This window comes from Procambarus clarkii, chromosome 4 (genome assembly GCF_040958095.1).
Source record: "Procambarus clarkii isolate CNS0578487 chromosome 4, FALCON_Pclarkii_2.0, whole genome shotgun sequence".
NCBI lineage: Eukaryota > Metazoa > Arthropoda > Malacostraca > Decapoda > Cambaridae > Procambarus > Procambarus clarkii.
The window spans coordinates 6,540,525-6,557,521 of NC_091153.1; the positions used below are offsets into that span (position 1 = coordinate 6,540,525).

At 43.0% G+C, this 16,997-nt stretch overlaps 1 protein-coding gene across 1 annotated transcript; it reads right to left on the bottom strand.

The window, feature by feature from the left end:
• Positions 1 to 14,131: 14,131 nt before the first annotated feature.
• LOC138370477 (myb-like protein Q) lies at positions 14,132 to 15,094 on the bottom strand. Its single transcript, XM_069334847.1, has one exon. It carries the CDS (start codon positions 15,092 to 15,094, stop codon positions 14,132 to 14,134), a length of 963 nt encoding a protein of 320 aa, XP_069190948.1.
• Between the last annotated feature and the right edge of the window lie 1,903 nt (positions 15,095 to 16,997).

Consider the following 16,997-nt stretch of genomic DNA (forward strand, 5'->3'; position numbering starts at 1 on the left):
GTGCCATCGTACTTGACAGGAGAGGAAGTAGTATGACTGTATCCTGACTGTCCCCTCCTGTGTGTCTAGAAGATTTTGAGAATTGATCTTATGGATACTCTGATCTTTAATCGGCTATGCTCCACAGGAGAGACAAGGAAGCGATAACAACGAGAGACACAACTGTGTAAAATTCATTGACTCAATGCCGAAGCAAGATGACAATTCCCAAGTTGATTTGTGTTATGGTTGAATTGATGCCAGGACCCATGAGGATCGCACGGTGACCAAGGTGTAGGAGTCTAATTGTAACTTGGAGGTGTCGTAAGCCATGAGATCGACGAAGCAGATTAAGACGCAAGTTAGAACTGATAATGAAAATTGAAATCGAGTGTGTGGCCTTCACTGGAGGCCTTAGCGACCATAGCGTCGCTGAGACAGAAAAAATCCCCAGAACAACAGGATTTTGTAAAAGTACGATAGGAGTGATGCAAGCAATTCGCGATTAAGCATTCAATAAACACCTGTAATTTAAATGGTTCAATACAATGCTTTATGCTTCAATGCTGACTCCAGCTTATGCATGTGTGTAGCTCCAGGCAGAATCCTGTTTCCCCATGACGAGAATGCGCTTCCGACACTAAGCCTCCAGTATCCTATCTTAACCGAATTGGATAACACAAACCTCCAGGAATCCGATTAACTTGTGTTTAGATTCCCTCAAGAAACGAAGACAGGAAGAATCCAACATCACTTCTGCTGATCCGGTGTTTGAGGAGTGAAAAGTTACTGTTGCACCGAGCTCGTCAAGACCATAGTTATATTTTCGAGTTAAAAGTTATCCTGAAAACTGTAATAGGGTGAAGTTTGAACCTGTGTGTATCACCATGACTTTCCCTTATGTCACAAACAGCCTTGGATAAAGTCTATGGTACAGGTAAATATTCTTTACGAATCGATTTTTACCGAACGTGGAAGCCGTGCCGATGATACACGAATACTCTTCAAAAATTCTTCATTCTGTAATGGATTAATGAGTTTCTTCGTCTTAATCAATTGCCACGATGTAGGCAGCCCTGGAAGAGTGCTTAGAAAATGCCCACGAAGGCGAGGGAATGTCGACACCATTCACTACTCCGGTGAATATTAGAAAATATTGAATCTGAAAATATTAAATTCTCTTGAGAGCTGACAAGAGGGTGCAACAGGGGGACCCAGCTCGGAGAAGTTCAGAATTTGGGGAAAGTTTCCGGAGTTACCAGAGAGAGTTAGATGGAGCCATGGTTGATGGAGAGAGTTAGAGGGAACCATGGTTGATGGAGAGAGTTAGAGGGAACCATGGTTGATGGAGAGAGTTAGAGGGAACCATGGTTGATGGAGAGAGAGGGAACCATGGTTGATGGAGAGAGAGGGAACCATGGTTGATGGAGAGAGAGGGAACCATGGTTGATGGAGAGAGCTAGAAGGAACCATGGTTGACGGAGAGAGCTAGAAGGAACCATGGGTGATGGAGAGAGTTAGAGAAAGCTTCGAAGGCGCGAAAAATGGTCAATATAATTATCCCAGAACATTATTGCCTATTTGTCCATGTTATTATGTAATGTAAAGCGAGATGGCAAAGATGAGAGGACATTCTTGCTATGATCAAGCTATTCTTGCTATTCTTGCAATCCACAACTGATGCTACAGTGGTGGAATGTCGGTTGAGATAGCACAGTTGACATGACGCTATTACAAGTTGTCGTTAGTTCTTATCTGTTTATCTAGTGTGAATGCTCAATGAGAGTGTACAGAAGGACTACCAGTGTTCATCATTTTGTTCAATTCAGGACAATTGATAAGACATGGAACTCTTAAGAGCCAGAAATTGGGGTGTTAATGATGATAATTTTCTCATATATATATATATATATATATATATATATATATATATATATATATATATATATATATATATATATATATGCGGAAAATCCACTTAGAAATATGTAAGAAAGTGAACGTTTCGGCCTGTTAAAGCCTTGTCAACACCAGACTAAGGCTTTAACAGGCCGAAACGTTCACTTTCTTTCATATTTCTCTGTGGATTTTCCGCATAAAATGATCAGTGTTTTGTGATCGTCAATTGCATATATATGTATATATATATATATATATATATATATATATATATATATATATATATATATGTATATATATATATATATATATATATATATATATATATATATATATATAAATTCGTGAGTACCTATTTACTCTAACAGATTCTTAAGTGTAGAGAGACAGGTATGGACGCTGTCTGACGTGCTCAAGTATGTATCAATTCGTCTCTGCCTAACACAGAATTATTTTTGATTTAGACAGCAATTAGTACCTGTTTTATATTGTTCTTCGGGAGATTACTGAGACGCCTGAGCGTGGTAGTTAAGATAACCTGCAGGATGTACTTAACTCTATTTGTACTAGTTATACTATTTGTACTCTATTAATGTACTAATTTATTTGCTCTATCGACCAATAGGTCTGTCGATATAGAGTCAGCCTCACTCGTGTGGGGTACCCGGTTCGAGCCTCCTAGAACCCAGGAGCCAGATTCACGAAGCAGTTACGCAAGCACTTACGAACGTGTACATGTTTCCTCAATCTTTGACGGCTTTGGTTACATTTATTAAACTGTTTACAAGTCATGAAAACTTCCCATTCAACTGTTGTTATTGTTGTAAACAGCCTCCTGGTGCTTCGGAGCTCATTAACTGTTTAATAATTGTAAACAAAGCCGCCAAAGATTGAGAAAAGATGTACAGGTTCGTAAGTGCTTGCTTAAGTGCTTTCGTGAATCTGGCCCCAGGTGATTGGAATCCCGTTTTGGTAACTTTTATGACTCACAACTGCACTTTACACTACCATACTTAGCACTACAGCTCTTCACACAACTGCTCCTCACTACACCTGACTTGACATCACCACACTTAATAATACTTGACGTCATTACATTATAGGTGACCATGCAACCTGTCCCCTAGAATAGCACGACGTATTTTGACGTACAAATCCCCTTAACGTAAAACAACTCTGTACTACAAACCACAGAGTCTCGAAAAAATGGACGTGATGTCCCGTTTTCTAGTCGTGGCTCCTCGGTTAGGTTAGGTTCGGGCACTTTATCTTAATAAAGATAGAAGATAGAAGTACTTTAAGACACCCTTAATATAATTTTCCTCGCTCTGCTCTCTCTCTCCCTCTCGCTAGTTTATACAATCATCATTACCCTGCTCTCTCTCTCTCCCTCTCGCTAACTAGGTGGATATTATTCAGACTGCGTAGCACGCATGCCGCATGCGTAATTCGTAAAGTTATATGCGTGAACCATCGTAGAGGCGGCTCATAATTCCCCGTGTAAATAGGGCCATTGAAGCCTACCTATAGTGGCAGCTCTATTGTTGTTTACAATAGAGCTGCCACTATGCATTTACAGTGGCAGCTCTATTTTGTCTGCCACTATATTTATAGTGGCAGACTTACATTTTGTATTGTAAACATCACGTAATCTTCCAGCTGTTCATCAGCTGTTCATCAGCTGTTCATCACCTGTTCAGGACTGTTTACTTGTTCATTGCTTATATGTTATTTTATCTTGTACGCTTTGTAGTTGAGTAATTCAATTTATCAATTAGGTTTGTGTATTGTGTTTGAGAACATTGTTATTCCTGTATTGTTCTCCTGTTTGGCCTCGATCAATCCAATAATAACATCAATTTACCGGTTTAAATCCTGTAGGCTCTATACGATATATGGGCTCTATCCTGTAGGCGCTATATGATATATAGGATCTATCCTATAGGCTCGATACAATATATAGGATCTATCCTGTAGGTTCGATACAATATATAGGATCTATCCTGTAGGCACTATACAATATATAGGATCTATCCTGTAGGCTCTATACATTATATAGGATCTATCCTGTAGGCTCGATACAATATACAGGATCTATCCTGTAGGCTCTATACAATATATAAGATCTATCCTTGTAGGCTCTATACAATATATAGGATCTATCCTGTAGGTGCTATACAATATATAGGATCTATCCTTGTAGGCTCTATTCAATATTTAGGCTCTCTCCTGTAGGCTCTATCTAAATATCTTGTCGTCGTCGTCCGCGCATAGTTTGCATACCTCTAACTTCCCCTGGTTCAAGAACACAAACTACCACAATTAACAAAAAAAAAGGTGCAATTAAGAACGTATAGGATCCTAACCCAAGAAGGATTGACTGGGTACAAATCTTTGACTCTCCCCGCCCCTGTTTAACAGGCAGTAATTTGGGACCTAGTTGCTACCCAATTGGCTGGTCGTGTTCAAACTAAAACTATTGTGGTATGGATAGTTTTATTAATATAAAATTGTTGATATATATATTATATATAATATATATATATATATATATATATATATATATATATATATATATATATATATATATATATATATATATATATATATATATATATATATATATATATATATATATATATATATATATATATATATAGTCCTTGTTGCTTTAGTTTTAATAATTAATTTCCACTTTGTAGCGACCAAAGAGGAGCAAGACTGGCATCAGCTGTCTTTGTTGTTGGCTAAATTACATATTCACTGACATACATCTATTACCCTGGTGAGAGGCAGTCTCCTGAACTGCTGCTCCGTGTGCTCTTGGCTGTGTTGGTGGTGGTGGTGGTAGTGTTGGTGGTGTTGGTGTCTGGTGTTGGCAGTGTTGGTGTTGGCAGTGTTGGTGTCTGGTGTTGGGAGTGTTGGTGTCTGGTGTTGGGAGTGTTGGTGTCTGGTGTTGGGAGTGTTGGTGTCTGGTGTTGGCAGTGTTGGTGTTGGCAGTGTTGGTGTCTGGTGTTGGTAGTGTTGGTCTGGTGTTGGGAGTGTTGGTGTCTGGTGTTGGGAGTGTTGGTGTCTGGTGTTGGCAGTGTTGGTGTTGGCTGTGTTGGTGGTGGTGAAGGTAGTGTTGGCAGTGTTGGTGTTGGCAGTGTTGGTGTCTGGTGTTGGGAGTGTTGGTGTCTGGTGTTGGCATTGTTGGTGTCTGGTGATGGCAGTGTTGGTGTTGGCAGTGTTGGTGTTGGCAGTGTTGGTGTCTGGTGTTGGTAGTGTTGGTCTGGTGTTGGCAGTGTTGGTCTGGTGTTGGCAGTGTTGGTGTCTGGTGTTGGCAGTGTTGGTCTGGTGTTGGCAGTGTTGGTGCTGGCAGTGTTGGTGTCTGCTGAGGCAGTGTTGGTGTCTGGTGTTGGTAGTGTTGGTCTGGTGTTGGCAGTGTTGGTGTTGGCAGTGTTGGTGTCTGGTGTTGGCAGCGTTGGTCTGGTGTTGGCAGTGTTGGTGCTGGCAGTGTTGGTGTCTGCTGAGGCAGTGTTGGTGTCTGGTGTTGGTTTGCATATATGCAAATACATTTGCATATATGCCTATAACATAACTTGCATACGTTATTCAAAATACATAATATTCAACATATCAACTAAAACATTCATTGTCTCCCTTTAAATTTCTAAAATTACCTCCTCCTGGCCAATTTGCAGTGGAGTGCCTCAGGGGTTAGTTTTGGGTCCAGTTTATTTTTTAAGTTAATACCGTTTCAATGCTACTAAACTGAGAAGCAACATAGGGGCACCAATATAGACCCAAAAATCTACAAGCCGAGTTAAATACATTTGTAAATTGGTCTGACGAATGGTCTGAGTTATAATAATGTTGTAAATGAAACATAAAAAAGGGTTGAGAAGTAGACGTTTATCCTACACATCAGAAAATCAAAGAATTTGAGACGTTTCGGTCCATTATCAAGTCATGTGGTACTTGGTATGGCTATGTAAATACCTATTATTATATAACAATTTACACTGTAAAATATATATGACAAGCAAATGGAGAAAGCTATTTTCTGTGTAATTTATATGTAAGTCCAATATATGATTGTTGCTGACTTCAGTGATGGCGCATAACTGTTGGTGATGTTGCTGACTTCAGTGATGGTATATAACTGTTGGTGATGTTGCTGACTTCAGTGATGGCGCATAACTGTTGGTGATGTTCCTGACTTCAGTGATGGTGCATAACTGTTGGTGATGTTCCTGACTTCAGTGATGGTACAAAACACTGTTGGTGATGTTCCTGACTTCAGTGATGGTACAAAACACTGTTGGTGATGTTCCTGACTTCAGTGATGGTACAAAACACTGTTGGTGATGTTCCTGACTTCAGTGATGATACAAAACACTGTCGGTGATGTTCCTGACTTCAGTGATGATACAAAACACTGTTGGTGATGTTCCTGACTTCAGTGATGATACAAAACACTGTTGGTGATGTTCCTGACTTCAGTGATGGTACAAAACACTGTTGGTGATGTTCCTGACTTCAGTGATAGTGCAGAGCTCTTTAGGATATCGCTGACTTCAGTGATAGAGCAGAATTGTTGGTCATTTTATTTTACAGTCGTTCCGGACAGTTTTGGTTCCTGAAATGTTGGCCATAGTGCTGTATTTGACAGTGTTCTTTGGACTTCAGTTGTGGTGGTGTAGAGCTGGGGAAAATGATGCCGCCACAGGTACAGTTAATATTGCAACTTTTCCTGTTAGGCCATTAAAAGCGGTTTTTTGGGTGAGTGTTTTATGCACTAACCATTTCACTGGTGCAGCTCATGAAGTTGTTGTGCCGTTTTTATCTGTGTTTCTCTGAGTGTGTTGCCTGAGTGTGTTGTCTGAGTATGTTGTGTGTGTGTTGTCTGAGTGTGTTGTCTGAGTGTGTTGTGTGTGTGTGTTGTCTGAGTGTGTTGTCTGAGTGTGTTGTCTGAGTGTTACGGCCCTCTCGGGACGCAACGGGGTTCTCACTCTGATGTTGTTAGAGAAAGATATAGGTATCCGTTCCCAAGCCAGTAGTGGCTATCAAGGGATGAGATCCGTGACGCAAGTAACTTAAAGGGAGTAGGGAAAGACAGCTAAGAAACTTAATATAATATAATGTTCACCATCACCGTTTAAATATGTAGAATAAAAGAGTACACAAGGGGGAGGGGTATTAACACTTAACAAGGGGATCGTGCACAATCTAGTCTTCTGCTGAAGACTCTTGATTGTGAAGCTAGGTGCTGAGTCCGCGGTGCTTTCTTCGTGGCCTCAAGACGTGTCCTCGGAGAACGCCGAGCCTACCCTGGCCACAGGTCAGCCACAACACAGGTCCACTGGGGGCACCGTCGTGGAGGCCGTCAACCACACGTCCAGCAGGTCTGCTGGCAGGTACTGAGCCACCAAGGCTGGTACGGCCACTCCACGAACGATATAAGGGGTACGCCCTAGACAGGAGTCTCGTGTGATATCACCAATCACCCTCCTGTCCTCAATACCCCAGTGGATTATCGTCTCCGACCGTCGGTCCCGGGTAAATCCTTCCACTGCCACTCCACTGGCAGGCTTAACACACCACAGTGTTCTTCCGGGGGGACGACGTCACAACAGCTGCAGCAAAGTTCAAGGTATGGAGACTGGCTGCCTCGGGTAGACTGACTCCACCTTCAACACAGTGGTCCCAGGTCGACTCTGTAAACAGACACGTCATCAATAACTGGGACACTAATACACCACACTCACAGGCTCAGATACAAACGCCCGACATATCCACTCCATAGATGGCGCTGGCGTCGGAGCACCACCTCACCAGAGGTCAGGAGCGGCGGTGTTGAGCGCTGAACCAGACTGGAAACTGGTCCTCGAGGCCAGTACACGCTGTCCTCACTAGGTGTCGTCGTTCGTTTGGCGGGGGTTTCGGGAGCTGACCCACAGATGGCGTGTTTGTCACTGCTCCAGGCTCGGACGCTGAATCCGGGTCCGTAACACTGAGTGTGTTGTCTGAGTGTGTTGTCTGAGTGTGTTGTCTGAGTGTGTTGCCTGAGTGTGTTGTCTGAGTGTGTTGTCTGAGTGTGTTGAGTGTGTTGCCTGAGTGTGTTGTCTGAGTGTGTTGTGTGTGTGTTGTCTGAGTGTGTTGAGTGTGTTGCCTGAGTGTGTTGTCTGAGTGTGTTGTGTGTGTGTTGTCTGAGTGTGTTGTCTGAGTGTGTTGAGTGTGTTGTCTGAGTGTGTTGTCTGAGTGTGTTGTGTGTGTTGACTGAGTGTGCTGTCTGAGTGTGTTGTCTGAGTGTGTTGTGTGTGTGTTGTCTGAGTGTGTTGTGTGTTGACTGAGTGTGTTGTGTGTTGTCTGAGTGTGTTGCCTGAGTGTGTTGTCTGAGTGTGTTGTCTGAGTGTGTTGTCTGAGTGTGTTGCCTGAGTGTGTTGTCTGAGTGTGTTGTCTGAGTGTGTTGTCTGAGTGTGTTGCCTTAGAGTGTGTGTTGTCTGAGTGTGTTACCTGAGAGTGTTGCCTGAGAGTGTTGTCTGAGTGTGTTGTCTGAGTGTGTTGTCTGAGTGTGTTGTCTGAGTGTGTTGTCTGAGTGTGTTGCCTGAGAGTGTTGCCTGAGAGTGTTGCCTTAGAGTGTGTGTTGTCTGAGTGTGTTACCTGAGAGTGTTGCCTGAGAGTGTTGCCTGAGTGTGTTGCCTGAGAGTGTTGCCTGAGTGTGTTCCCTGAGTATGTGATGGTTGATGCGTTTCCTGCTTCCTCTTGTGTTCTCTGGTCTTCCTGTTTATCCTTTTGAGTTCCTTATTGGTTTCCTCTTGATGTCTTCTTCGGTGTGATCTCGGCTGTTTTGCCTATTCTCCTTCGTCTTATTTTCTTCTCTCTATCTTTGTTGTTGTAGGTATGTTGTTGCTCTTTGTTGCTCTGGCACTCGTCATGTCCTTGGTGTTGTTTAGTTAATGGTTATAGTAATTAGTTTAGTTATAGTTATAGTAATTAGACTCCAATTGAAGGACTGATCGCTAGGTTAGTTTTGTATTAGGATCTGAAGGCTAGTTTGTGTAGGTTCGTATGAAGTCTACTCTGATGTGTGTCAGTTTTATATGAGTTTCAGGTTGTATTTTTTATTTATTGGTTTAGTCGTTAAAAATAACTATTATTTGGTATTTTATTTTGTTACTTTTATTCAAAAACAGTAACTTTTTCAAGTTGTTGTTTTGCAACGATATCTTCCGACATGCACTCACAGCCAGTTATAAGTCCTTGTTGAACACGGGACGTGAGCCTGGCCTTCCCTCAGTGTTGCTGTATAGTGATCCAGCAACTCACTTCTACCTTGGCAAATATTGTTTCTACCTATTGAGAGGCAGACGATGGGTTCAATCTCATCACCTGACAGAATATTGCTCATTCTATCCACCATATCTGCCCACCTTGGCCCCAGAAAACATATTTCTAACTACTACTTCTTGCGGGCCTGTAGCAGAAAGGACTATCCACATAGCTCACTTGCTAACCCTTACAACAAATATCTTCCCTTTTCATCTTTATTGTAATATTCTGCTTTCCGACATTCATGGGAGGGTCTCAGGATCCACAATTAGGTCCCTTCTTAGCTTCCCAGTCATTCGCCACACTCCAGCTATCTTGCTTGATATCCTTCTGTAGTAAAGCCTTTAACATAAATGATTAACAGTGAAAATTAGCGAGAAAAGAAGAAATAGAGATTGAGTAATGAAATAACCAGGAAGATAGAGACTGACAGATATAAATTGGTTTTATAAAGCCAAGTTTATAGACATAGAGAGAACGAGAAGAGGAAAGAATGGTAATAAACAGAAGAGGTAAGGGGGTCAAGTAGCATCAATGGAAGATTGATATTCTTATATGTTACTTCACCCCCTTCCCTTTATCTTGCTCTTAACTCCCCTTCACCTGCCCCCCCTCCCCATCCCTACCCATCCCCATCTCAACTCCCACCAATCCCCCATCCCTACCAACCCCCACCTCTATCCCTCCTCCCCCCCCCTCTGAACACACAAACTCTCTTCCAAAATTAAATATATTTTTCTGTGGCAATAACAAAAAGAAAATTATATTTTTTCCAGTCAGTTTTGTCCATAGACCAAACTCTATGAAGGAGAGTTTTGTCTATGGTCAGTTTTGTCCATAGACAAAGCTGTTGTGCACATTGTTTCAGGCTGAATGGGGAAGGAACGAACAAATGGAATTAAGAATGGGAAGAAATATTGTCGCGGGAACCTATATATATGGCAGACGACACGCTAGTATTGATCAGTGAGAATAGAGCTAATGTTTACATTGACCCTTAGAGCGTGTTACTATTGACCAGTGAAGGGCAGAGACTTCTCTTCTCCCATTAGTAACATGAGACAAGAGAAAGCATGCTAACATCAACATGGGGGAAGAGAAAGCATGCTAACATCAACATGGGGGAAGAGAAAGCATGCTAACATCAACATAGAAGAAGAGAAAGCATGCCAACATCAACATAGAAGAAGAGAAAGCATGCCAACATCAACATAGAAGAAGAGAAAGCATGCCAACATCAACATAGAAGAAGAGAAAGCATGCCAACATCAACATAGGAGAAGAGAAACCTTGCCAACATCAACATAGGAGAAGAGAAACCTTGCCAACATCAACATAGGAGAAGAGAAAGCATGCCAACATCAACATAGGAGAAGAGAAACCTTGCCAACATCAACATAGGAGAAGAGAAAGCATGCCTAACATTAACATAGAAGACGAGAAACCTTGCCAACATCAACATAGGAGAAGAGAAACCTTGCCAACATCAACATAGGAGAAGAGAAAGCATGCCAACATCAACATAGAAGAAGAGAAAGCATGCCAACATCAACATAGGAGAAGAGAAAGCAAGGTACCAACAGAGGAACCAGCAAGGTCTTATGCGTGATAATGTCATACGAATGACACACAAAAAAAGGTTCATTCAATTTCCGTCAGTTTGGGCTCGAGAAAATATATTTGTTGGACAAGAAGAAGTTGAATGAAAAGTTGAGCAAGTTGCTGTTGACTTAATGTCTGGTTCGAGAAGAGTTCTCATGAGGGCGTTTGTGTATTTCTACACGTCTCTCGTAAGCAAAAGGACCTTAGTTCGAATCCCGGGCAAGGTGGGAGAGTTGGGCATCATTGCTTCACTACGATGTGTAACATGCAGCAGTGGTTAGGGAGATGGGTGTAAAACCGTTGCAGGATCGTGTTCTAGGGGGTATTATGACATTCAATTATTTAACACAGCGAATCTTAGTTATTTTTGTTTATGTCTTTTAAATGTAAACATATTCCTAATCCTTTGTTGACAAAATCACAATAGAAAGTGAATAGACGACGACGTTTCGGTCTGTCCAGGACCATTCTCAAGTAGATTCATTATCAAATTCGACTTGAGAATGGTCCACGACGGACCGAAACGTCGTCGTCTCTTCACTTTCTAGTGTGTGGTTTGGTCAACATTTTTCAGCCACGTTATTGTGACTCCTCGTCTGCATATGGGTTCCTAATCCTTTGATAACTATCTGAATCATGAACCAAAATTTCATGAATCATGAAACTTTGGTTCAAAGTTGAACAAACTGTTATTTTCATAACTCTAGTGATGGGTTTGACTATGGAACAAACACAAACAAATATGGATAATCCGTAAGAGTTGCAATTTAAATTTTAATGAAAATTATGTGCTGGAATTAAACAAAAAGAAGAGAAGGGAACTATTATGGGGGAAGCACCAAGCCATTACGACTATATAGAGCTTGGAAGGGGTCAGGATAAGGGTTTGGGATGGGACGGGGGGGGGGGAGGGGGGGGGGGGCTACAGACTAATTTGAAAAGAAAAGAAAGGGAACAGGGAAGTTCTTAAACGTACGAAACAGTTCTTTAACAGTTTTATCTGTCCTTTATTTATGCGTTTTCTGTTCGTCTCTTTATTTATTTCCAGAGATCATTTACTCACAGAGTTGTTTTACCAGCAGTCTAATCTGGTTCAGTACTTGGTCCAGGACCTGGACCTAAGTACCTGGACCTAAGTACCTGGACCTAAGTACCTGGTCCAGGACCTGGACCTAAGTACCTGGTCCAGGACCTGGACCTAAGTACCTGGTCCAGGACCTGGACCTAAGGACCTGGACCTAAGTACCTGGTCCAGGACCTGGACCTAAGGACCTGGACCTAAGTACCTTGTCCAGGACCTGGACCTAAGGACCTGGACCTAAGTACCTGGCCCAGGACCTGGACCTAAGGACCTGGACCTAAGTACCTGGTCCAGGACCTGGACCTAAGGACCTGGACCTAAGTACCTGGTCCAGGACCTGGACCTAAGTACCTGGTCCAGGACCTGGACCTAAGTACCTGGACCTAAGGACCTGGATCTAGTAAGTACTAGAAGTCTACTCTTGGAAGCTGGAATAATGTTTCGGTTACTCAACCTAAACATTCTTTCTATATTTCCATTGCCACTTGGGGGTGGAGGGTAGAGCGACGGTCTGGCTTCATGCAGGTCGGCGTTCAATCCCCCGACCATCGAAGTTGTTAGGCACTATTCCTTCCCCCTCGTTCCATCCCAAATCCTTATCCTGACCCCTGATCCAAGGGCTATATAGTCGTAATGGCTTGGCTCTTTCCCCTGATAGGTCCTTTCCCATATCGCTGTCTTTGAGTACTTTGTAAGCCTGGATCATGTACCCCCCTCATCTTTCCTTCAAGTGACATTACCTTCCGCTACCTCAGTATAGATCACAACAGATCGCTTCTCTCACTACCAGAGAAATCTTGAAGCAATCCTCTGCAGTCTTAATACTTTTCCATTTCGTGTGTATTGATGCTGGTAGCGCGCGATCCAGCACTGGTCGGGCTTAAGCTGTGAGAGGCGCTCTGAAAGCCTTACCCTGAGCGCTGTTCTGAGTCCTGTCGGCTTAGTGAGCGCTGCTGGTGTGAGTATTTATGGTGAATCCTGTGTAAAGTTCAATGATGTTTACCTCCTGACCTTCTTCTTTCTGGCTATTCTTACATCTGTTCCCCATCATAATGACATTGTATTTTGGGGCTGAAGCCCAGTACGCTTTTGATACATATGTAAGCCTTACTGGGGCCTCTTGCAGTCCTCACCCGTCTAATATCTCCTCGTCACTCGGGCATCGTCAGCTTACAGTAAGAAAGGAATGTCAAATGCTGTTTAGCAAAGTCCACGTTTGTCAAGTAACATTTTCCTTCTTTGAACCCGTGTTGAGGGTTTGTTTCGAGTATTCTGTGGGTGTTTCACTCTTGCACTATGTTATGCTTTCAAGTGGCAGTGGGTTGTATGGGGGGATGTTTTATTCTATATTCCCACCTTTTATATATCTCTGGGGATGTCTCTATATCCCCTCCTTTTATTGATATATTGACATATCGTATCTTTCATTCCAGCTATCCGGCATAAACCTCTGTCCCCAGTTGTGTATTGAAGATTACTGTGTGATCTTATTGTGTATTGAATATATGTGATAGTAAGTATTGAATATATGTGATATTATGTATTGAATATATGTGATATTATGTATTGAATATATGTGATATTATGTATTGAATATATGTGATATTATGTATTGAATATATGTGATATTGTGTATTGAAATGATTTGTGAGGGTTCTCACCAGGTTCTATTAGTATCTATGATTAGTTAATCTCAAGTTACAGTAAGTTTGTTAAATTTGTTTTTTGTCACGGATGTAGCCATAGATTTACAATGCTAACCAACATGAATACATTGTCTTCTGTCCTGCATGGACAGGGTTAGAGATCTGTTAGTCATCATATGTTGTAGTGTGTTAAGACCTCTCAATCACAGAAGATGATTGTCTCAAGTCCAATGGATTGGTCTTGTTTCTTCTTCCTGTGCGTTAACATAGTATTTGTCAACATTTTCAACAACATTTTAGATATATTTATAAATATTTTAACATTCTTCTCATTTACCCTTAACTCTTCGCTTCTTTTGGCAGGTCTCAAGATCTCATGATTTATTGTTGTTCTATATTTTTATCTTTAAAAGTGGCACCACATATGAAACCCTCCAGGACTCTAACGATTTATTAAAATGCAAGACAGGGGTTCACTAAGCTCTTCTATTCATTCTTTAAGCACCCTGGGAAATACCTCGTATGGCTCTTAGGACATGTGTGTGATTTAAGTTTATTAAACATTTTTAACAACTTACTAATTGTTTAGCAAGTTATTTAATGGTTTCTTTTATCTTAATTCTTGTTTACCATTTTTAACTAGTTTAAGAGATTGTTGATCTAAATTGATTTCCCTTCCACTGAAGTCAAGGTTGATTCGACTTTGACTTCGACTCATTCGACCCTTCTTTCGTGGGGTCGAATGGTTAGGAGACTGGATAACGTTCACTGGAACTCTTGTTGTGGGTGCTGCCTCTTGTTGTGGGTGCTGCCTCTTGTTGTGGGTGCTGCCTCTTGTTGTGGGTGCTGCCTCTTGTTGTAGGTGCTGCCTCTTGTTGTGGGTGCTGCCTCTTGTTGTGGGTGCTGCCTCTTGTTGTGGGTGCTGCCTCTTGTTGTGGGTGCTGCCTCTTGTTGTGGGTGCTGCCTCTTGTTGTAGGTGCTGCCTCTTGTTGTGGGTGCTGCCTCTTGTTGTGGGTGCTGCCTCTTGTTGTGGGTGCTGCCTCTTGTTGTGGGTGCTGCCTCTTGTTGTGGGTGCTGCCTCTTGTTGTGGGTGCTGCCTCTTGTTGTAGGTGCTGCCTCTTGTTGTGGGTGCTGCCTCTTGTTGTAGGTGCTGCCTCTTGTTGTGGGTGCTGCCTCTTGTTGTGGGTGCTGCCTCTTGTTGTGGGTGCTGCCTCTTGTTGTGGGTGCTGCCTCTTGGTGTGGGTGCTGCCTCTTGTTGTGGGTGCTGCCTCTTGGTGTGGGTGCTGCCTCTTGTTGTGGGTGCTGCCTCTTGTTGTGGGTGCTGCCTCTTGTTGTGGGTGCTGCCTCTTGTTGTGGGTGCTGCCTCTTGTTGTGGGTGCTGCCTCTTGTTGTGGGTGCTGCCTCTTGTTGTGTGTGCTGCCTCTTGTTGTGGGTGCTGCCTCTTGTTGTGGGTGCTGCCTCTTGTTGTGGGTGCTGCCTCTTGGTGTGGGTGCTGCCTCTTGGTGTGGGTGCTGCCTCTTGGTGTAGGTGCTGCCTCTTGGTGTAGGTGCTGCCTCTTGGTGTGGGGTAACATACCTGCTACACAATCTAATTGATCATGTGAAATGTTAGTAAATAGAGTAGTAAATAGTAGGATTAGAGGATTGTATTGAGTAGTAAATAGATGTTTAGAAAATGTGAAGAGCGGGATAAAAGACTCCTCAGGTGAGTTCGTAATTAGGTAAACACCTAAGGTGCTTCCACCTAATGGAACCTTGTATTTTGACGTATACTCTACCTATGGTCAAAAACCATCGTACTAGAAAATGGCAGCGGCTCACGAAATTGACATACTGTCCCGTTTTCTGTTTTAGGTCCTCTGGTAGATTATGATAAGGGGGCACTTTAGTATGATAGTTTCTTGACGTTGGGGAACCTTAGGAGGCCAGGCTGGTGGTGGGGCCCAGGAGCGGAGTTCATGGCGTGACTAAGTGATTATCTTTGATTATTACTTTGTGACTGTTTTTATCTTATCTCTGACACACGCTTTTCTTCGCCACCTCCTCCTCGCCTCATACCACAATCCGCCAAATAAATTCCAGTTAAGGGTTCCAAACCCGAGGTTAAGGTCCAAACATTAGAACAACTTGAATATATTATGTTCTCTCCCTTCCTTTCTCTTCCGTCGAGCCGGCATGTAGAGGTCATGGGAGAGAAGCAGTGTTGGGGGAGGAGGAACAGGCACGGAGGGGTGAAGGGCCTCTGTGTGGGAGGGAAGGAGGGAGGAAGAGAGAGAGAGAGAGGGTGGATGGGAGGGAGGGAGGGATGGAGGGGAACTAAGGGGCCACAGTCAGAGGTGGAAGAGGAAGGAGCAAGGAGTGAGACAGTAGCTTCCTTCCCGTAATTAGGAAGAGGGTGCCGGCGACCACTCTCCCTGGTTCAGGTCTTCCCAGATGAGAGTATTGACTCTCCTCGCACTCAATACCTTCCGAGTCTTTTGAAAATCCTATTATAATTGTGTATATTTTTCCTCCCATTATATCCAGCACCCATTTCCATATTTCTCCGCACAAGATGATGTCAAGTTTCGTTTCGGAACCAATTTTCTACCTGCTCTTTGGCCATCAGCTCTCTGGGAGCCGGTCGGCCGAACGGACAGCACGCTGGGCTTGTGATCCTGTGGTCCTGGGTTCGATCCCAGGCGCCGGCGAGAAACAATGGGCAGAGTTTCTTTCACCCTATGCTCCTGTTACCTAGCAGTAAAATAGGTACCTGGGTGTTAGTCAGCTGTCACGGGCTGCTTCCTGGGGGTGGAGGCCTGGTCGAGGACCTGGCCGAGGGGACACTAAAAAGCCCCGAAATCCTCTCAAGATAGCCTCAAGAAGAAGATCAATGGTTGTAAATGTATCCTTGAATTTGCCTTAACTACTTGCTGCGTTTGTTCCCTAATGACTCTAGGCACCGTTTATACATCATCCTAACTGCATGCTGGATCCTTGTTTAGTTAACTCCCTGAGTTTGTCTATGTAATTATTCTGTTCTAATCTCCCAAAATCTTGCTCATAATGCCTTTGATTAAATGTTCTAACTCCATCTATGTAACTACTCGCCTTCAATTGCCACATATCTTCATAGTTCCTGTTTAACACCACCATCACACCAGTCTAATACCTCTGGCACCAGTCTAATACCTCTGGCACCAGTCTAATACCTCTGGCACCAGTCTAATACCTCTGGCACCAGTCTAATACCTCTGGCACCAGTCTAATACCTCTGGCACCAGTCTGGTGCCATCCTTACACCAGTCTGGTGCCATCCTTACACCAGTCTGGCGCCATCCTTACACCAGTCTGGCGCCATCCTTACACCAGTCTGGCGCCATCTAAAACCTTTTGTTCAAGAACTGTATAACATTGTCGCCAAACTGTTTATTTCAGCGCATTGTGTCATCAGCATCCACTTGATGATAGGACAGGCTGGATAGTCAGTATTTATAC